This window comes from Peromyscus maniculatus, chromosome 13, assembly GCF_049852395.1.
Source record: "Peromyscus maniculatus bairdii isolate BWxNUB_F1_BW_parent chromosome 13, HU_Pman_BW_mat_3.1, whole genome shotgun sequence".
Taxonomy (NCBI): Eukaryota; Metazoa; Chordata; class Mammalia; order Rodentia; family Cricetidae; genus Peromyscus; species Peromyscus maniculatus.
Genome location: NC_134864.1, coordinates 44,406,643 through 44,430,498, shown reverse-complemented (window position 1 = coordinate 44,430,498; position 23,856 = coordinate 44,406,643). Strand labels below are relative to the sequence as shown.

At 37.6% G+C, this 23,856-nt stretch overlaps 1 protein-coding gene across 4 annotated transcripts in view; it reads left to right on the top strand.

The window, feature by feature from the left end:
* The window catches only part of Spag16 (sperm associated antigen 16), an 841,320-nt gene that overhangs the window by 279,557 nt on the left and 537,907 nt on the right, over positions 1–23,856 (top strand). The window contains exon 11 of one of the 4 annotated variants that reach the window (XM_076550174.1): positions 1,862–2,412. The exons of the other annotated variants lie outside the window; for them this stretch is intronic. Within the exon in view, the coding sequence (XP_076406289.1) occupies positions 1,862–1,877 (16 nt within the window). The 3' untranslated portion in view covers positions 1,878–2,412. Of the gene's footprint in view, positions 1–1,861; positions 2,413–23,856 lie in introns of those variants that run through there. 4 annotated transcript variants of the gene reach the window in all.

Below are 23,856 nucleotides of genomic sequence, written 5' to 3'. Positions count from 1 at the left end.
CTTCTTTGGTGAAGACAGATACTAATAATCTTTCCTAACCAGGAAATTGATGTCTTCAGCTACTATTGTTTTGGTTTCATTTATAACCATTTGCCAATGCTCTTTTCAGGGGAAACCAGCTTTATCTTTGGCTTGTAATTCTTACAAGGTCAATTTAACTTCTTCTCTTTAATCTGGCATTCCTAATTACCTTCAAGATTAACTTTGTATAACTGGAATCACATTGGGCTGCAAATTTTAGCTCCCAGAATTTTCATGTCAGTGCTTTGTAATCAATATCATTCAAAAATTTCTACTTGCAGTCTGTAGGACCTGAAGTGGTAAACACAGCCAGAATTAAAGAATGACAAGTGAAAGTAAGTCCTTTGGTCTTAATGGGGAAGAGAGGAAGGCAGCTATCTCCTTGAGCTCCAACAACTTGATCAGGCTTTAATGTTTTCTTTCATTTTCTACATATCTTTTGGTTCATAGCTCATATTCTTAATTATTTATCTGCTAGAGTTGGTTGATAGAAATATAAAGATGAGATGCTATTTAATTTGGGTGAAGTTAATTGTTTCTGCAAAAATCCTTTATGCCCCTTCCATCCTATGTGCTCTCTGCAAACCTCCACTGTATAAGGCATTCACTGTCTGTCTTCAGGATGTCTAAGAACCATTGTGATGAAATGCAGACTTTAATTCAGTAAGTAGGTCTGGAAACCTAAAAATTTGGTTTCCTTGGGCACTTTAGGTGCTTTTCCAGAGCCACATTTTGAGCAGTGATACTGAAATGAAGAGAAGGGTAGGTATACCCTAAATCTTTTACGATAGTGTGCTCACCATGTTAGACATCTTACATCTTCTATCTGCTATTAATTCTTAGGATAGTTCCAGAAAGTATCTAGTATTATCCCAAGAGTATAGAAAAATAAACAGATGCAACTTCACCATAGAGAATAACAAACTGATCTCTTTATTCAATAATATTTTGAAATTGCTAAACCTCTGAGGATTTCAGTTTCTACTTTATAAAGTGAGGATAAAAACATCTGCCTTGCAGAGCTCTCAGAGGATCTGAAATGCACATGAGTCACTAACTCCAGTGCCTGGCCCAGGAAAGCTCTTAAAACATTATCTATAGCTATTTTTTTATGATCATTCAAATTTTAGCAATATATATCTGTATATAGATATATATCTCAACATGTCTTTTCTCCCCAGTTATTATCTATCTGAAGTGCATTGTATTTAGAAGACATACTCTTGGTTTTTTTGTTAGGAATATATATATATATATATATATATATATATATATATATATATATATATATATATAAAACAAAGGGAAAGCTTAAGTGCTTATATTTCATATGTAGCTGTGGTCATAGAGATGATATAAATTGTCATCATGTATGTAATGAGCAAATTTGTATTTGGTTGATCTGATTGGTTAATATATTTAGTCATACATCTTTTCCTCTATGAATTTTGATAATAACCATCCATTACAAATTATGAATGTACTGACTTGTAGTTTTCATCTGCCAGTGTTGGAGCACTGAGTGTAAACCCTTGCATGTAATCATTTAGTCATTGCTAGGGTGCTAATTAGCATATGTTGAAGTGGTAAGATTATCAGTGTATAATGCATTCATTTATGTTAATGACTCTTTATTTGATCTTATACAGCAATCATACATGTCTCTGGAAGTCAAAAGAATAAAAGAATCAGCTGGAGGCTTTTGATAAAGGCTCTATGCATTTAGATGTATGAATAACCTACAATCACATTACAAACCCTTTATTTTAAAGAAAATTATGCAGTAAAAAGAAAAATGCTAATATTCATAAAAGTAAAACCTACTTTTTAAATGTAACAGGCATTTCAGCATCTGACTCAGAAGGTCCAAAGAAGTGCAAGAAGCATCCTTTTCTCTTGGGTATGTCAAAAGATTTACACACTAATGATTAGAGACTGATTATAGCCAACTTCATTGACAACTACATGCAAAGATGAACTACAAATGTCCAATTAGCATATGAAAAAGGTTAATCCTCATAAGCCTGCAACAGAACTACAAGTTAAAACTACCGTAAGATCCACTTTGCGCTGGTGAGAAATGAAGACAACAAATCCCAACAAATGCTGGTGAGGTTGTGGGCAAAAAGGATTCCTTGCACACAGTGGGAATGTACACTAGTCTTGCCATTATGAAATCCATATGGAGGTTCCTCAAACATTAAAATTGTTCTACCATATGTGACTGCTGTACCACTGCTGAGTATTTGACAAAGGACTGAAAATCAACACATGATAGAGCTACTTGTGCACCATTTATAATAGCTGAGTTATGAAACCAACCTGGGCGTCACAAACTTATATATGTCCCACAACAGAGAAATGGATAAAGAAAATGTGCTGTATATACAATGGATTTGTTCAGTCATGAAGAAGAAATGTTGTCTTCTTAAGGAAACCATATGCTACCTGGAGATCATCTTATTAAACAGTTTAAGTCAGCATCAGAAAGACAAGTACTATGATGTATGTTTTCTCTCTTAGAGGGTTCCCAGATTCTGTACAGTACATAAGATGACATGGGTGTTCATGTCATGAAAGAAGAAATGCAACTTGGGAACAACAAATGACATCAGTGGGAGGAAGAAGGAGGGAACAGGCTCAATGCACATTTTATATTTTATATATATTATATGAAAATGTCCGTATGCAACACAGCATCCTGTATAATGATTAGACACAATGAAAATTTAAAAACAAAGAATGTTAAAATAGAAACTATAGCACTAGATTTAAAATAATTATGAGTGACAAGTGAGACTGAAACTCAAAATTTATCTACTGAGTGGAGTGCAGAAACGAAAATTTCCAGCTGAGAAGATGGTTCAGTAGGTAAAATGCAGTTACAGCCAAGCCTGATGACCTGAGCATAATCTGTGGGACCCGTGTGGTTGAAGAAGAGAAATCTGACAAGTTGTCCTCAGACCTCCTCATGTGTACTGTAGCCTATACACGCTCATTAAAAAAAACTCCATCAGCAAATAAGTGTTAAAATAATAAATTAAAATCTATCACTTACAATGCAGAATCTCTTAGCTGAGCATGGTGGCAAAAGCATTTTCAAGGCTGAGACAAAAGGATTTTTAGTTTAAGGACAGCTTGGGCTACATGGTACAGACTTGTGTCAAAAGTTCTGAGCAAAACAATGAAACCCATGAAGTTCATTTGGCTCATAATTCTGGATGTCTACGATCAATGGACTGCCTCCGGTGATAGCCTTCTTGCTGGCAGTGACCTGTGGAAGTATACAACAACAGAAGTAAGCTAGAGGAATGGAAAGTTTGCAGATTACTTCAGCTGTTAGGCAGTTTTCAGGATATGACACATCTCTAGTTTTCAGTCACATTTCTTTGTTGGTTATAAACAATTTCCAGAGAGCTGTGTTCCAAAAACTGTCTAGATTCTGGGCCTCCCTAAAATAAGATATTTTAAGTCAAGTGTATCCTAATAAAAGTATTTTATTGTGTTTATTTATTCTCTCTCTCTCTCTCTCTCTCTCTCTCTCTCTCTCTCTCTCTCTCTGTGTGTGTGTGTGTGTGTGTGTGTGCGCGCGCACACGCGCGCGCGCACATTTTGAACTATTGGGTAGCAGTTTCCAATGAGATAAAATGTTGATCTTGGAAGGACTCTCATTAAGGCACAGGAGATTCTAAAGGAGGTGAAACATTCTAGTTCATAGGAAGCACCTTTATCTCATCAAGCAAACAACTGAAAAATTTCAAGAGGTCTCTAAAACTGACAGGATCCACTGGCTCTATCCTGTGGGTTAAGGACCATTGAGAGACACTCTGACAAGACAAACCTCCTGGAAAAAGCAGAGACCAGCTGAGCTGCCTGAAAGAAGCTCAGACCAACTGAGCTACCTGGGAGGGATGTCTCCAACCTGTTGAGCTCTTTCAGGTTGTGCAGTGTGCTCTGAATTTCCACCTTTTATGAGGTATCATTCATGTTGGGGTGACTTTTGATGTACAGCTGTCTTTGAGGCATTTCTGCTCTTTTAAATAACCCCATACACTCTTTAGTTGACCAAGTTGTCCATTGATAGTTAGTATACATGGTTTCCTATCTCAGCATATTCTTGTTTTCCCAGGAAGAGTGTCTTATAACAAGAGATCAGAGAATAATTTCCAGGAGTTAATTTTCTCTTCCCGCCATCTGGTTCCCATGAACTCAGGTCACCAGGCTGAGTAGCATGTTCCTTTCCCCACTGCACCATCTCACTGGCCCAAAACTTTTGCTAGTAATTACTTTCTTTCTAGTAAATACCATTAGCATAACAAACCACAAACCACTTTATTAGCATATTTATAATAGTTTCCCAGGTCCTCTGCTTTCTTTCTCTAGGTTTGTCTCTTGGTTTCCAAGTGAGAATAAACAATGAACCACATGCAAACAGTTCTGATTCCTCCCTCCCAGACCACTTGATTTCTACAATTAGGAGGGATAAGGAAGTGTGAGAGTAGGAACATGCCTGGTATATCTTCTGCCATTCAGCTCCACTGTGACATGAAATGAAATCAAAAAGATACTCTCTTAGAAAGAAGGCCTTCCTCAGTGTTAGGGGAGAGTTTGTGAGTGACCAAATGGATCACTAGTTAGACATGAGAGAGCAAGTCTGAGTGGGATGCTGGTGACAGTGACGGTGTGGGGAAAGATGAATCCAGGTGTGCTTCATGAAAAGAATTTGCGGAAACTGGCATTTCTGCATTGGAAGATGAGAGAGAGAGAGAGAGAGAGAGAGAGAGAGAGAGAGAGAGAGAGAGAGAGAGAGAGAGAGAGAGAGAGAAGAAATGAGGGACGGAAGAAGGAAGGAAAAAGAAAGAAGCAAAGAAGCCGTAAGTGTGAGGTGTTAAAGTTAACAAAGGTGATGGATGTGTTTGCAGAGTAAGTCAAAATGCTTTTAAAGGAAGAGAGATTTTCATTGATGTGTATGGCATTCCTCCAAAATGAAGTGGTCCAGATGTGTCAAAAAATCAAAATTGGAAAATATTTGAAAATTTGGAGATTAGTTAACAAAATAGTATATTGAGTTATTTAACAAACATGCTAAGATACAAGTTCCATAGTTCGAGGCAAAGGCATTGGTACCAAAGAGTCTCTGTTATTCTGAGAGGTCTTTGTATTCGCTATTATAACAAAGGCTTATAATTCCTTTTGTTAATAATGAAAATAAGTGGAGTAATTAATTTATAAAAGATGTTATTTGAAAAAATAACACACATATACACAGACACAAGTTGCACACAGAGAGTAAGTCAGGTGAAAACAAAACTGTCTTCTGCACTACAAAGTACTTTGGTGTCTTCCATTTTATTCTGCTATGGCTAAATTCAGCAGTTCAATACATAATCTGAAGTTGATTATTGTGCAAGATTCTTCTATCCTGAACACACTTTATCCAGCAAAACCACAGCTCAAATGTTGACAATAGTTATGGCAGAGAATCAATCTTTAAAGAGACTGGACCAGTCGTTACTGAAATGGAGCTAGTTGGGATACCCCATTGCCAAAATAAATAGATTAATAACTGATATCAGCACTAAATTTCAGGATGATCAAGCCAAGGCATGTATTGAGAAAATGCACAGATGAGGGAGTTGGGCTATGGTGTTTATATGGGGCTTGAAGAACTGTGGTGAAGGTTGGCACTTGCTGATGTGTCCCCAACTGCCATGTGTTTAGTTTTCAGTGCTGGTGATCAACTCTGTAAGCAACATTATCAATGCCTGAGTTGATTCTAAGGGAAAACTTACAACTGGCTGGTCCAGAGAATAGCCAAGCCATTGTGTGTTTCTGAATCCAGATAAATAGCAACCAAGGTCGCTTACCTAAAGATCATTTTATGGGATATCTCTTCTGCAGTATTTAGCATCATTAGCTGATATGGTCAGAGCTCTGCCCATACCCTCTCATTCTTACCTTATACAGAGCATCATTTCATGATCTCTGAGAACTACCAATATGATGGGAATAGAGAAGTCTGAGGACTCTCTCTTACTGAAGAAGTCCAAATGTCTACTAGTGTAGTAATGGAAAAGTGATGGGATGTTAAAGTCTATTACTGTCCATCAGTGACTGATAATAGTCAGTGTATAAATATCCCAGCTGCATCACCACCGAGGTTGATTAACAGAGAGGTGTGTTCTATAGAGCCAAACAGTAACTTACTTAGCAAGTCCACTCATTAACTATCTTTCTTTTCTAGGCTTATAGTCTCTACAGGCACAATAACAATAACACATGTATTATTTATGAACTATGTTTAGCTATGTTAACATCATTATAGAACATTAGTTGCCAATTCTTGCTTTGAAAAAATATTTGTGATTTTAGTTGCTGAAAGCCATTGCAGTCAAATGTTGGACAACGTGGAAATGAGTTGGCAGCTTGCCTGTCTGTGTCTGAAATTGCCCCACAGGCATCACACTACACTGGTCAGTAATTGGCATTTGGCATTCATTTTGAAGGTCTCGGAAACTAGAGTTAGCAGAAGTAGCAGTGTCAAGGATGAGTGGCTACTTGGTTTCATTAGTGTGATCACACCCGCATGGGTTGCTTAAAAATGCCCAGTACCGCTGCTGGAGGAACTAATGATTCTGACTGAGGTAGAGTTCATTGTTGGGGAGTTAGGAGTCGTAATGTGGGATGCCAGTGTCATGTTGTTTCATTACAATGCAGTCCGTTCAGTGTAAGGACTTTCAGAGGAAAGTGAGGAATACAGAAATACCCTGCTCTACAAAATTAACCTTGAACCCATGCTAAAGGTAGAATTTTATCTTTGGAGGAGGTGATGAACCCTGTTTCAGATGCATTTAATCGCAATAATTGTATTTGTAATTGTTTTGATAGGACTCCAACACTACAAAATCACCGTCTTTATTTCTTATGACATCAAGAATGTGGGGAAAATTTAAAGTATCAGTGCTTACCATACATTCATAGGGGAAACAATTCATTATCTGATTATTTTATTAAATGTGGGTGTGCCAGTTTTTCTATATAGCTTCATTCATTGAGTAATGTAATAGGTCATTTGTACTAGGTACTTAAAATTAAAGCAATTCAAAGAAATACAAAGCAAAATACCACCTTTGTGAATACAAATGTCAGAGACTTTTAAGAGGTAAAAATAATATATGTGGTTTATAAATGGTACAAACACACACACACACATACACACACACTCACACTCATAGACAGACAGACAACACCCCCCCCCCCAACACACACACATGCACACGAATGCCTAGAGATCGTGAATGGACACAGAGTTGGGTTTGGAAGTCTGAAGAGAATAGTAACTTTAAAAGGGTGATCAGGGGAAAAAGCCATCATGAGGATTGACCAAAACTAGGAAGGGCTGAGAGAGTGACACATGGCGGGATGACAGAAGACATCAACAGCAGAAGGGGAACAATTGATGCAGGAGCGCTGATGTGGGCGCTTCATTTCTGCACAGCAGTAAGGTTGGAATGGCATGGATGAGAAAGGGAGAGAGAGAAGGTAGGAGAGACCCTGCGCATCATCTGTTCTAGTTCACCTTCTGTTGCTATGACAAGACATTATGATGACCAAAAGAAACTTGGGAGGAAAGGGTTGTTATAGCTTACCCTTCCACATCGTGGTCCATCACTGAGGAAGGCCTAGCACAAGTCAGGGCAGGAATTCAAGGCAGGAATCTGGAGCAGAAACCATGGCAGAAGGATGTTTAGCGGGTTGCACACATGCTTACTTTTCTGCTACCTTTATTATGGAGTCCATGTTCACCTGCCTAGGGATGATCCTACCTGTGGTGGTATTGTGTTCCCCAAAATATTGTGCACCGTAATAAACTTATCTGGGGTCAGAGACAGAACAACCATTAGATACAAAGGCTAGGAAACAGTGGCACTCAACACCTTTAATCCTAGCATTCCAGAGGTAGAAATCCCTCTGGATCTCTGTGAGTTCAAGGCCACATTGGAAACAGCCAGGTGTGATGACACATTGGAAACAGCCAGGTGTGATGACACACGCCTTTAATCCCAAGAAGTGAGCCTTTAATCCCAGGGAGTGATGGCAGAAAGCCGAAAGATATATAAGGCGTGAGGACCAGAAACTAGAAGCATTTGACTGGTTAAGCATTTGGCTGGTTAAGCTTTCAGGCTTCTAGCAGCAGTTCAGCTGAGATTCATTCTGGATAAGAACTCAGAGGCTTCCAGTGTGAGGAAACAGGACCAGCTGAGGATCCGGCGAGGTGAGGTAGCTGTGGCCTGTTCTCTCTCTCTGATCTTCCAGCGTTCACCCCAATACCTAGCTCAGGTTTGATTTTATTAAAAGAACTTTTAAGATTCATGCTACACCTACCCACCATGGGCTGCTCTCTCCCATATCAGTTATCAATAAGACAATTCCTAGCACATATGTTCACAGGCCAGTTTGGTTAAGACAACTCATCAATTGAGGTTCCCTCTTGCCTGGTGACTCTAAGTTGCGTCAAGTTGGCAGTGATAATTCATTAGAACACCATTTTTAAGGACTTTGGGTTTAACACTGAGTTAAATAGGAAAGCTCCTCAAGTTTGTAATGAGTTGACATACATCTTAGTACTATGTCCAATCTGTTCTTATCAAGACTTGGCAAATGACTTTTTAAAAGGAAAACATCCCGTCCTAGTGGCTTCACACAAAGAAAACACTTACATTTGTTTCTCCTGCTCACGTAACTAAATGAATGCATGTTCGGCACTAGGGAACTCCACTCCAAGTCATATCTGAGCAGTCCACACTTGTGAATCTTTTGGTCCCTCGAGACCTAACCCCAGAGCATCTGCTGTGTGTTACACCTATCCTGCTGTCAAGTGTGAGAGGGGAAGCCTATAATTTAATTTAATTTTACATATCAGCTGCAGATTCCCCTGTCCTCCCTCCTCCCCCCCCCTCCCCCCAGCCCACCCCCCATTCCATTCTCCTCCAGGGCAAGCACTCCCCTGGGGATTCAGCCCAGCCTGGTAGATTCAGTTGAGGCAGGTCCAGTCCCCTCCTCCCTTCAACCAGGCTGAGCAAAGTGTCCCTGCATAGGCACCAGGCTCCAAACAGCCAGCTCATGCACTAAGGACAGGTCCCAGTCCCACTGCTTGGGGGCCGCCCAAACAGTTCAAGCTAATCAACTGTCTCACTTATCCAGAGGGCCTGATCCAGTTGGGGGCTCCTCAGTTCATGTATTTCCACTAGTTTGGCGCCTTATATTTAAAGTATCTTTTATAGCGCGGTCCGTACATCAGTTCGCATCGAGAGTCCTGTGTTATTGTATCCAACAATTCACTTACAAAAACTCAGTCCGGTGGATGAACTGAGCAGAGAAGGATGCTGGGAAGTGTTGTCTAAATGTGTGTTCAAGGAGGCAACGTGCTTTAGAGAGCGTTACTGTTTCTTCCACTGGGAAAAGGAACACTAATTATTCACAGACATTAATTAGGAGGCTGTCACATTTATCCAAGAGAGAGAAAGAGATGATATAGTGTAGCCACTGGGTAGCAGTGGAGACAGAATTTCCCAAGCTAGTCTGTGTTTAGTTTGTGTACTTGTTACTTGTTTTCTGGTTGAGGGGAATAGTATCAACAGATGCTTTTGTAAAAATTATTACAGACTTCAAATATGATCCTCAAATTCTAGATTTCTCTAGAAGGAACTGTTTTCAACCTTTATTAGGTTTGTGTTTTCACTATGGAAAGAAACATGGGATTTTATAAACATGACAAACTTTAATATGTAATATCACATTCATAATATTTCATAGAGTATTCTTTGAAAAGGTGATCAAATTATTGATGGTTGGAATTATCACACTAAGAACTTCAATTAATGTATTTAATATACTATTTAACATCTCATGGAAGATGTACATTTGTGTTATGGTATTTTTAATTTTGCTTCTTTTCTCTTTAAGGTATTGTCATATCTCTACTTACACCTCTTTATTCTATAATGCTTACTCTGCCACCAAAAGCCCTTACAATATTAAGCATATGATAATGGTTTAATCGTTGACACACATATGACGTAGTATGTGGCCTTGGATAGCTATATTCTAATTGAGGTTTATTCATTCCTGAAAGTGGACTCAGTATCATTATACTGCTTACCTCACAGGGTAATTTCTTTCTCTGGAAAAGAGAGACACACACAGAGAGAGACAGAGACAGAGACAAAGTGTTTCTTTCAATGCTTTCAACACTTCCTCCTATCTGTTTCTTTCTTGTATGTGGTTTGGCTAGTCTGAAACTTGATATGTAGAGCAGCAGGTGTCAAATTTTCAGTAACTCTCTTGTCACTTCCATTTGAGTGCTGGAATTACAAGTGTGGTGGCATACCCCTAGCCTTGATTGGTTTCTGACACAATGCTATGTGATTTTTGTTAGTGTTCCTCTATGTATTAGATATTTATCCCCCGAAATTTCTTTAAAAATTTTATTTTTGTTATTTTTATTATGTATATTTGTGTATTGTATATATGAATGTGAGCGCAAGTGCCCATGATCCCTGGTCTCTGATCTGTAGCCTAAAGTTACAGGGAGTTGTGAGCCACCTACCTTCAGTGTTGGGAACTGAATTTGGATTCTCTACAAAAGAAGTATGTGCTCTTGACCACTGAGCCATCTCTCGAGCCCCCGCCACCCTCAGATACTCTTTAACTTTTGTCTTCGTCTTTGATTTTCAACACCTTCTGGATCGTTGGTTGGGAGATTTTAAGCCACTTTTTTCCAATGCGTTTTTCCCCTTGTTCTCTGTATTATCCTCACTGTATTGTAGCTATGCTTGTGTTATGGATCTTTCATTACTACAGTTTCTCAGTCTTTTTTCCCTTTGATTCTTTATTATCTGTGTACTTCAGGTTGGGATGTTTCTATTGAGTATTTTCGGATTCTATCCTTTGTAAAAAGTGCCAAGTCTACCAACAAGCATACTGAAGATGTTCTTTTCTGTTGTGGCATTTATTTTCAATTTTGTTTCCTTTTTTTTTGTTTTAAAGTGTTTTCATCTCTCTACTTATACCTCTTTACTCCATAACATTCACTCTGCCACCAGAATCCTTGCTTTTTTAAACATAGCGACTGAAGTTCCCTGTGTGATAATTCCAACATCTGTCATATCTGACCACTGTTTACATTTTTCTATTGAGTTCTATCTTGCCTTTTTATGTTTTGTTGAAAGCCTGTTATTTAAAACAAGAGTAAATTTGTCTTTAGTGTAGATATATTTTGTTAATATAAACAGAACTTGGTTTATGTTTAATTCTTGAAATAGCTGCAGGTTCAAATTAGTGTAAGTGGGACTTTCATTTTACATATTTTTTATAGTGGTTATATATCTTTTAGTTTCTGAAGCATAATCCATTCTTACTATGTAAAACCCTTAGTGGTGTGATGGCAAGTCATGTAAAGGAAAGCATTGTTTGATCATTAAATGAAACCTCAGTGTTTTGGGGGTTTCCTCTTTTGGAGATGTGACTGCCCAAAACATAATTGGCATCTACATGATATCAACTCCCTTCCCTGGCTGCAATTTTGAAATTTGTGTCCTGTAACCCCTGACATACCTCACTAACACCCAACTCTGTATCTTTTTAAAAATAGCAATCAAATCCAAGTTCAATTTGTGCTGTCCACACACAACTGAGTGTAGCCAATCCATTGGAGTGTGGTCAACATACCAGGAATCATTTTCTTAAACTGAACTGATTCTCCCTCCCCAGAAGCTATCAACTATTCATACTCCTCAATTGGGAGTGGGGGCTGGTGAACCAATTCTCAATCTCTTAATCTTGATCCTCTTGATCCTATGCTGGAAACCTCAGCTTCTATGAGTTCATGCGTCCAGTTGTCTTCTGGTATCAAGAAGATAGTGTTTTTCTTCCAGTAGTCCTCAACCTCTGTCTCTTACAGTCTTCCTGCCTCTTCTTTCCCAACAGTCCTTGAGCCTTGGGAGTATATAAATATAACATTGTGCCTTAGATTCCATTGCTATTTAATCTCTTCACTTTGACCAGATGTGAGTTTCTGTATTTATCAACCTCCACTGCACAACCAGAAATGCAAGAAGAAAGCAGTTGCCTAGCCCCATAACATTCATGCCACTATGTCCATCCCTGGGGATATTTTGGCATGCTGGTCATTACTACAGTTCACAGGGTTCACATCTGGTTAAAACTATAGATGACCTTACTCCTAAACAACTCTTGTAGTACCAGAAGCTCCTGTACTGGTTAGCTTTCAGAGTCCTGAAGGTGCTAGCCTGTGGAGAGAGGAAACTTCCTGGTCAGTATCAGATTAATTCTCCATGTCTTGTGAACAATGCACGGGGTGTCTTCAGCAGTAGGCTGTTACCAGCACATTCTGGTGGGCACTCAAAAGTAATATCAATAGCCTACATTGTTTTGAGTGATCTCTTGGACAACTCTAACCAACAACTCAAGGGAATAGCAACATACCTGACACTGGGATTTCTTAATACATGTGTTCATGTTTATATAAAATAGCTTAATCAGAACTATCTTACGTATAGAATTAGGCTCATTCCAGAAGCATTTTTGTTGTTGTTGTTGTTTGAGGAGAGAAAGGACTCCCTTGCCAAGAACGAGGTTTTCTAGAGAGAGAGGTTAGTATTCCACAGGGAATCAATGTGAATATCATTTCTCATAGACCTTGACTATATTTAGGAAGTCTCAGGATAGATATTTTTGATTTACATACTTCCAAAGCTGATACTGATTTAGGTCACTTGACACTTTGCACTCTTGGTGGAGCAGTGGTTGGGAAGGATGGCAAGTATAGTAAGAGGAAGTTTGCTGTGAACAGAGACCCGCAAAGAAATTATCATTTATCCTAAATTCTAGCATGTTAGATTTGGTTCTAAGATACTGGATGCCAACTTCTAGAAGTAAGAAATTAATATACTCATGCATCAATGAGTATGGGATTTTTATTTTTTTTGCATCAAGGTACTCAAAAGACAATAAAGAAAAACTGAACAATCTATTTTCTCTTTCAAAAATAAATTGAAACTAGCATTGGATTATGTAATGTATCACTGAAATAAGCATGCTGTGTGAAGACTGGAAATCATAGGCTAATTGTTGACTGTGTGGGGTCAAATGATCAGAACTGGAAGGAATGTTAAAGGTTGCCCTTCTTTTGAAACTTAAGCAATTGGTTTTACTTTAGTTGTGTAGAGGGATGTCTGAAAATAGATGACTACTTTTCTGATAATTTCCTTCTTGTTATTTCACTTTATATGAAAAAACAAAACTAGTTTATATATGGCTGACTGGCATAAAAACCCACCAAAGTTTCAAAGCAGTAAGAATGTATTTCTCACAGGCAAATTTCAGAAAGAGTATTCCTGAGTTTCTGTTGGCTCTATTCCCACAACTGGCTCCTTCTATAATGTGTTCCACTAAATTTAAGCTCAGGTAACACTTTCCAGATACTACTGCAAGATCTTATAGTTGAGATAAGCCTTCAGTTGAGATAAAATAATGGAGGGTTGAGCATGAGCAGCCTTTATGGACCAGTATGGAAAGGTAGACATTTTCTGTGATCAAAAGCCAGGTAGGTATTATGACCACATGTGACTATAAAGAAGGATAAGAAGTATGGTGCTTCCATCTTCATGTTCACAAAAAATAAGAACTGGATTTCATTAATGGTCCAGCAAGCAGTCTATGCCATGGAAGCTGCTCCATAGCACTGTGAGAGTTATTAACCTGCCAGAGTCCCTCATTATTCACAGGTGATGAGGGAACTGGCTATAAAAAACATCTCAGATACCAAAATCTGTCCCTTACTTGAAATGGTGCAGTATTTGCATATAATCTTAACATACTTTCCTGCAAACTTTAGTACAGTGTTCTCAAGCATGGGTCATGATACCTTTAGGGTCACATACCTGATGTCCTGTATATCAGATATTTACATTACAATTCATAACAGTAGCAAAATACAGTTATGGAGTAACAACAAAAATAATTTTATGGTTGGGGGTCACCACTACATGAGGAACTATATTAAAGAGTTGCAGCATGAAGAAGGTTGAGAACCACTGCTTTAGAACAACTCTACATTTTTAAAATGCTTTGTACAGTGTCAATATCATACAGTTCATAGAAAACTATGAGGGGACTGTTTGTTCATTAGTGACACATTTGTTTTCAAATATTTCAGTGTGATTAGCAGAATCCAGGAGAAGGAATCTGATTGTGATACTCAAGATATACAATATTTAAGATTATCTCTAGGAATTTGGTTTGTGATATTTTAAATATAAGTGAAGTAGATAAACTAAATTTAATATTATTATGCATATGAATGAAATAATTGAGATTTATAGTAATTAAGTAGCTTTCCCAGTGCTATTTATAGAGAATTGGTTCAAAATTTAAAACCTATCTTATTTTCTTACTGAATTGTGTTTACCCAGTTCTGTAATTTAATTATTTTGGCATTTCTAAAGCACATCCCATTCTTATATTTTCAACTATGAATCAAGGGTCTCCTAGTATAATTACATAAATAATGGGGCTACTTTATCAAATACTTTTGGATCTTTTTAGTTCAGAAATTGGTTATAACATGAATTCTTGTTTCTAATAGTCATAGGTTCAGTCTTTATTTAATTAGACAAAAATTAAAGAAAGTAGATTTCAGAGGAATAATAAACACAAATTGTCAGTTTTTAAAGGGAGTTCTATTTCTTAAAGTTTGTAGAAACTAACCCAACTGAAGTAGACACATCTTCAAACTGTTTTTGCCTTTTTGACATTCTCAGCGTTTTGAGGCCAATTAAGGTAGCCTAAATCTTATCAGTCTGAAAATAGTTCAGCATCCTCCAAGGTGATATCTGGTTGCATATTTAATCTTATTCTTTGCATTTCTCTGGAGATCTTGTGAATTTTTAACAATGTTTTATAATGATACTTTTCAGAAAGACAAATCATGTAGCATAACATAAAGGGAGAAAGGGATGCAGCTCAGTTGGTAGAATAATTGACTACCAAACCTAACATACCAGAGGCCCTGGATCCTATTCCAGGCACTGCATGAACTGGTCATGGTTGTGCACTTCTGTAATTGCAGCACTCAGGAGGTGGAGGCAGGAGAATTGGAAGTTCAAGGTCATCCTTAGCTGCATAGTGACATTAAGGCCAGCCTGGTCTATATGAGATGAGCATCTTTCTCTATAAGGAATAAGAATAAGGAAATAGGAAAAGAGCTGTGGGCATGAAATGGAGGAGGAGATTGAGGAAAAAGAGGAGCTTAAAAAGAAGAGGAAGAGAAGGAAGGATCTGTACCTTCATACTTGGCATGTCTTCTCTTCCTTCTATCTGTGTCTTCATGTATGTGTTCTCCATATGGAACTGCAGTACACCTACCTCTTTATTTTCTCCGTTGTTGGCTCGTGTTTCCATGGAGTCTTCAAAAAGTCTTCAAAATGACCATTGAAGGGTATCAGGACATTGTGCATTTAGTTACATGTAACCCATACTGACTTTCATATCCCATCCACTGTAGCAGGCTTTCTTTTGGGCCACCAACCAGCTTCCAAATCATGACATGGAGACTTAGTATTAGTTATGAATACTTTGCCTTATCTTAACCTTGCCCCACTAGCTCTTGTAACTTAAATTAACCTGTTTTGCCTTGGGGCTTTTTACCTTTCTTTCATTCTATACGTTCTACTCATGTCTGGCTGGCTGGTGACTGACAGGCTAGATGGCCCCAGGCATATCTCTCTCTCTCTCTCTCTCTCTCTCTCTCTCTCTCTCTCTCTCTCTCTCTCCCCCTTGTTCTCTGCTCATTTCTGTCTCTCTTCTAGATTCCTCATCCTGCTTATTCTCTCTGCCCACCAGCCCCACCCATCCTTCTACTGCCTAGCTATTGGCTGTTCAGCTTTTTATTAGACCAATTATGTGCCTTAGGCAGGCAAGGTGAAACAGTAGCACATTTTTACATAATTAAACAAATGTAGCATAAACAAATGTAGCACATCTTCACATCATCAAACAAATGCAGCATAAACAAATAGAACACATAGTTAAAGTAATATTCTGCAATATAAACAAATGTGACACACCTTTACATAGTTAAAGTAATATTCTATAATATAAACAAATGTACCGCATCTTCACATAGTTAAAGTAATATTCTGTTCTATAACAATCCACTATCCCATGTTCTCATATATGTATTTTCTTCCTAGTGTTCGAAAACAGGATGGGAAGTTATTTTAATTTGTGCCATCATGACATTCTAGCTTAATTTTATTCCTTTCTTTAGTTACCACCTATTCTCTTTTAAAACAAATTTCTCTTCCTCCTCTTAGTCTTAATTACTATTTCTTCTTTGACTTTCTTGAGTATCCTTCCCATCTGCTCTCTTTCTAAATACTGCTCCAACTTCAGTCTTCAGATGTTTTCTTTCTATCTTCTACTGCAAGATCCAGATCATATTATTTACAATTTCATTGCCTGCAAATTGATTGCACTTCAGAGTCTCATTATTGAACATTTTAGAGCCATTACAATTAAATATAATATGTGAGATTGGGCTGTAACTTGTCCAAAAGATCAATAGTGTATGTGAAGATGAGAGCTAATAAACTTGTAAAAGCTATCCTCGGATGCGTTAAAACACAAATGATTTCAAGATGGATCATTTACTTAGTGGTTAAACTAATATTCTTAAAATGTTAACATTGTCATCATTGATTTTTCAGTATTATATTTTCTCTTACTCCCTGCTTCCAGACAGGTTCATGTAGATTAGACTGGCCTTGAACTCTTGAACTCATGATGTAACCAAGGTTAGCTTTGTACTTTTGATCTTTCTGCTTCTACCTCCTGGGTGTTAGGATTACAGGTATGAGCTACCATGCCTGGTTTAAAGGGTTCTGGGGGAGCATCATTGGCAAGCATTACTCCACGGGGGCTACTTTTCCAGCCCTGGAGCTCCATTATTGTAATTGTTAGTTTGCTCTATATAAAATGTGCTCTTTGTAAGATCTGATAGACATGATTCTATTGAGTGATTCCTGCAGAAATGTCGTTTGGCCAGGTCTCATTGCCTGTTTGATTCTCTGGGGCTCAACTTGTTTCTGCCACCACAAGGCTCCAAGTTACAGGATGCACAGAACACAGGCCCCTGTTCCTTTAAACGGTGTGATTGCTCCTGCACCAGCAGTACCATCCTTCTCATAAGGAGAAACTTGGTTTGTTTTTATTTAAGGCATTTGATCATATGATAATTATTCAAATAATTAGTCTTTATAGCAGTTTATGATCATTTTCAAATGATTTTTGAAGAGTTCTGGTTTGGAACTTTTGATTGATTTACTTGTGGGTTGAGTAGAAAAATGTGACTTGGTTCATCTGGCTGGATTTACTTACTGTCTGGAAAGTCAATTTCATAACTACTTATGTGAAAATATAGATTTATTTGCTTTTGTATGATTAATTCAGAACTATAGTGTGTATTTTACCTAGTCACATTTATTTACAGAGTAAATATTGGTTGTATAAATTAATTGTACATGCATATTATTCTGTGCTTAGATTGTCTATGATTATTCTTAGATTATTCTCTATATACAGTTTTTTTTTAGTTTGATTTTCACATATAGCTACAAGTTTATGAGGAGTCTTTTTTAGGTACATCTCCTCATAATTTAACTACAAGAGTATTCTAGGAGTGTGCTATACAAAGGGGTGTATGCTGTCATTGTATCCATGTAAAATTTGACACTGTGTCTCTGTGGGAATTAATTTAATGTACTCATTTTTTTAAAAGACTTAAAAATATGGAACTTAAATTAGAATAGTTGAATTTTAGTATATTTAGGGGATCTTATATCTAAGATAAAAATATCAGAAATTCTTTTAGGCAACCTAGAGTTATTTATTCTTATAATAATTATAACTTCATGAATGACTTTCATCTGAGTCAAAAAACAGCCTTCTGTTTATCTAAAAATGAACAACAAACTCAATGTCACATTATTTCAAATAATTTCTCCTGAATTAGGCCTAAGAGTGAGAAAATAATCTGTGTAGCTCTCTTGATGTTTAATCCTTTGAAGCACTATAACTAGATACTAGTTGAGGGAGGTTTCTGTAATAAAGAAAGTGTGAACACACCGACATCCCATAAAGTGTGAAGGTGCTGAAGGATCATGCCTGCTACCAGGAAGAAGAATGTGAATAGGGCCTGGCTTCTTCCCCTTAAGTCTGCTCTTCTGAGAAGAATGGGCTGCTAAGCAGGGTCCTTGGCATTCCAACCCCCACCACAGTGGCTGAAATGATGGAATGAAAAAGAATAAGCGCCTGGTGGGAGTCCTCAGCTCAGGTCGAAGCTCCGGACCTTCCTAGGCAAGGCATAGACACCGCTTAAAGTGCAAGCGACCTGGACAACTAGCTGACTTCTGCCCCTGGAAAACTGTCAGAAGCAACAACCGAAGCAGCAGCAGCAGCAGCAGCAGCAGCAACAACAACAACAAATCAGCCCAAACCAAAACAGCAATTGTTGGCTAAAAGTCTACAAGTATGGATGAAATCAGGAAGTTGTAACTACAAACTTGGCCTGGGGACTAAAAATAGGGGCTAAACACTCAGAATCTTTAAACCATATTGTATTTATTGTCCCCATCAAGAGTCCCTGAGACCATAGAGAAAACCTGGGGTGGGCATGGGAGAACCGAAACCCAGTACAAAGTAGCTATTTTCCTCCATCTTGGAAAATGTTTCCTAAAAGCATAGCCTAGTGTAATACCTAATTTCCAAGTTATGCCTGCACTGAGCATTAAGTACCCACCACATTTCCCCAGAGGCTGAGCATGCTTTCTTGCCTTCAGTGGCAGGAATAAATTCATGTGCATTAGAACATAGTTCTAAATGTGTAACTTTCACCTGTGAAAATTTAGAAAAATAGATGGTTAACTTAAAAAACTGCAGAGATTATAAATTAAAGGTTAAATGAAGGTGAATTAACTAAATACAGTTCAAGTAAAGTAGAGATTATAACATTGATTTCAGTTTTTTTTTTTCAATTGAAAGAAAAATAAAATGCTATGTTTTCAGAAACTTCAGTTTTGAAAAACCTCTAAATAACAAATCTGTCATGTCCTAGCTAGTTAGGCATGTTTCAGGTTCTGCATCGTATGTTAGAGATTATAATAGTAATTACATTCAGTTTCTCAGTTATCTCTATATTATGAATTCAAACTTTATAATTTTGAAATTACTCTTTTGAATGTTTCTTTTCCTTTAAAATGTCATCTGTTTGATGTCTGCAGTTATACAAGATGTTGGTGGGGAGCAAGTCATGTCTCCCTTGATCCTTTTGACATCCTCCTGTATAATTAGGCTTTAAACTAGCCCTTTGTAAGTGGCTCATACTTTGTGCTTTTAAATCACCATTGTTAATTTCTTAATTGGAGAGTTAAATCCATCTGTAGTTCCTGTACTCCTGATGCTCAATGTGAATCTGCACCTGCCTTTGAACTTGTCCTTGGCGTCTCGTGTTTTTGTGACTCTCCATTGCTGTCTTTCTTTTTTTTTTTTTTTTCCATCACAGGCAATTTATTTTGTTCTATTCATTCACAGTTAATACAGAAAATACTTGGAAACATTTCCATATAATATTTGACACAGAAATCATCAAATAGAAGTATACAATGTTGACAGGAGGCAGTACATTTATAATTTATAACCCCAAATGTATTTATAAATTAGAAATGGAAAGATCTACAAATGAAATTATGAAGGTTCACCAAAGTCATTTAATCTGTCAGTTTTTCATTCATTTTTGTGTCTTAATAATATTCTATTGTATGAATAAGCCACATTTTATTTCTCTCCAGTATTTGATAGCTATTTGAGTTGTTTTAACTTTTTTACTATTAGCAACACACTGCTGTAAACCTTCATGTACATGTTTCATAGGTGCACATTTTCAGTAGTTTGAGGTTATATTCCTAAGGGTAGAATTGTTGAGTAACAGAGTAACAATGTTTTGCATTTTGACCAACCACCAGACTGTTTTGCCAAAGTGGCACACCATTTTACAATCTCACCAAATCCTTGTTTTTAAGGCTCTGATTTTTGTACAAAAGCATTCAATCATTCTGTCAGACCAAACCAGGAAAAGTAAGCTATAGTTCAGAGCTGTTCTATTCCATTTACTATGCAAAGCCAATCTTGGCGTTTGCAACTCTCAGCCCTTTTGAGTATTCTTGCAGTGTTCACCTTTTCCTCCACCACTTTTTTTTTCTTCTTTTTTTCTGGTTTATTTCTATCTATTACAAATGTATAAAAAATCCTCCATCAACACTGCTGATAGCAGCAGAACCTTGAGAAATATACCTTTGGTTTGCCTCAGAAAAGGAACACATATTGTACTGTAAAGTTTATAAAATTGGCGCAAAACATTGTAATAATGTTACAATACCAGTTTTAAGAGTTCAGTGACTAATGGGGAGCCGATGGGATACATGCAGAACTGTGAAAGCGATGTCACTTAGCCAGCTGTACACGTAGACTGTAAATCTACATTCAGATCATTTCTGAACTAAGACTATCATCTCAGTTTATCTGTTGAGGTCAACCAGGAAACCCTAGAATATACCTTGATTTTTGCAAAAAAAACAAAATAGGGGGAGGGGTTTCTTCAGCATTTCAGTCCACGAGTAACAGTATCCCAACAGGCAAAGTGTTCTCTCACTATCAACATAGAATGAACTGCTGCTGGGGGTCAACTTGGGCTCCAATTTGCATTAGCACTTACATGCATAGTAGAAGAAAACTTTCCTAACCTAAAGAAAGAAATACATATGAAGATACAAGAAGCTTACAGAACACCGAATAGGCTGGATCCAAAAAAAAAGTCCCCTCGCCACATAATAATCAAAACACTAAACACACAGAACAAAGAAAAAATATTAAGAGCCGCAAAGGAAAAAGACCAAGTAACATATAAAGGTAAACCCATCAGAATAACACCAGACTACTCAATAGAGACTATGAAAGCTAGAAGATCATGGACAAATCTCATGCAGACACTAAGAGACCACGGATGCCAACCCAGACTATTATACCCAGCAAAACTCTTAATCACCATAGGCGGAGTAAACAAAATATTCCAGGATAAAACCAGATTTAATCAATACCTGTCTACAAACCCAGCCCTACAGAAAGCACTAGAAGGGAAAATTCAACCCAAAGAAGCTAAACACATCCATGAAAAATCAAGCAATAGATAATCCCACACCAACATTCACCACAGAAGAAACAAGCTGGTGTAGCTATCCTAATATCTAGAGAAAAAGGATGTTTCAAAAGAGAAGAAGTCTTGTGGCAATGCCTCAGTTGTCCAGGTAACTACCAGAACTCGGAAAAGTTGGTTGAATTTGGGATTGACTGGGAGGCCAAAGATTTAAAAAGCAGAAGATTCTCTCAAGACCCAAGTTGTGTGATAATAGTGTGTTTTGTGTGTGTGAATGAGAATTTGTAAATGTTGAATTCTAGGCTTCGACAATCATTGTCAGTGCAGATTAAGCTGCAAGTATTTATGCTTTAAAACTTAAATTATAAAGCTAGTTACATCTTTCTAACAACTAGTTTAAATGTTTAGAGCATATTTTACCTACATTACCTTTTCAGGACGTTGAGAAAGATGCATCACAAGCAAAGGCTGGAGGCTGGGGGCTAGATGGTTTTGAGGAAGAGGTCTTGGTGGACTCTTTCATAGAGCAAAGGGAAGCAATGCCTTCTGGGAAATGAGCTAAGTTTTAATCTAGTCTTTAGGATTAGAAGTCAAAAACAAAAATATTAAGGAAAGGAAAACCTAATTGATCTTTGAAGTATTGTTATATGGAATTGAGTGGGACTTTTGAGGCCTTTCTTCCAGAAAACAAGGACTTGGTTGTCAGGCCTATATTAGGCCTAAACCTTGGTGCCATGTAGTTGTACTTAAATCATTTCAATGGAAAGTGTCTTAGTGATTGGAACTTCTAGTACAGTTTGGAGTTCTTCCATTTGAAAAATGTGATATTTGCATGGGATTGTTTGAATCTTGTTTTCTAGTCCCTCCCCATCACCACCCTCATAGTCTGAAGGTGGATTTTTCTCTTGATAAAGGAACAAAAAAGGTGAACATCTTGTTTGTAAATAGGTATCTGGTAACTAGTGGTAAACTTGAAATGGTAGAATTCCTTAGAGCCTAATTCTAGATAGCCTTAAGAGGATATATCTTAATTACTTTTGGGCCTGTATTCACCTTGTTTTTTTCAAATATCTTAAGTTATATTTTCTTTTTCAGAGCTGCTTCTTATTTGGGGCTACTTTTTTTTTTTTAATTGAAGCGTAATTCATAAAAGGGTATATTGTTTTGATGAGACTTTTTACAACTGTGGCTGGATGTCTTTCTTTAGTCTTCCAAGAAGGGCCATTTTACTTGTTTGGAGTTACTTTTTAGAGTCATGAGGTTAACATTGCTGTCTTTCTTTTTATATAAAAACATATTCAGATAAAATTTTCCTTCAAAGTTTAGGCCTCATTAATTATTGATTAGGGCACTAGAAATTGTAGTGTGTGTTTCTAAAATGAAGCACTTTTATTCTTCTGTCGGATGGAGGAGAATGTTAGAATACTCGAGTCCCACTTGCTCTGGACCAACATGCTCTTCATGCATTAGTTCCATCCCCTTTGTGGGTGTGAACACGACAGCATGCCGCTTTTACTATTCCACCCACCTCCGAATTTACTCAGGCCTGAGTCACACCCAGTGACTGCCTCACATGGAATTGTCAATGCCTCTTTTAAACAACCTGTGTGTAGGTGTGCGTGTGTGCATGCGTGTGTACATGTGTGTGTCCCTGTCTGGGTACAGGCTTACACTCTACTACAGCATCTGAGGAGATCAAAGGGTCAAAGGACAACTTGGGGAAGTTGGTCCTCTCCTTCCCCTGTGTAGGTTGTAGGGATGGGACTTGGGACTCAAGTCTAAGGGCTTGCTGAACAGACTATTGTTTCATTTCAATCATCCAATTTCCTATAGATGATGCAATTACTGATACCTGGATAAACAACTTATTTACATTTTTAACTCATGTTAAAATCAGTTTGTGGTTTTGTTGTTGTTGTTTAAATGAAAAGGAGCATGGTGGCAAGGTCTAACATGTCATTACACTTGAGCTGCTTAGGAGAATGACTTCGGCCGTTACTTTTCTTGGTGAAGACATCCTAGCTCACTAATATTTTCATTTTTCTCTCTTTCCCTTTTTATAGTTACATGGGCAAAAAAACGTATTTTGTATCCCGAGTCACCTCTTGGAAAATTCTCCTCTTGACTAGCTTCACCTACTTGTTCCTGTCTTGAAAGAGAGCTACCTAGGTGTGTCAGCTACAGCAGGCTCTATTAATTGCTATCAGGAACATTTCAGTTGAGTCAGCCTGATTTTTCTGCTCCTCAACCCAGTTTCAGCCTCTTGGGTTGCATCCCAAGGCCAGGTGTTATTTTATATCTGGTGTGTATGTGCTGAGCCAAGTAGGATATTATATCCCAGAAACATTAACTACAGCTAGTGATAGAGACGAAAACAATAATTAAATTTGCTGTGTCATATACTGGCAGGAGAAGAACTCTAACAAACATCAGTTAAGGCAGGAGGCAGAGGAAGTATGACGTAGAGTCTTTGTAAAGGTTAACACTGCTGGGACTTCAGAAGCCCATTTTCGATCAAGATCGGTAATGCCAGCTCTCTGCATTCA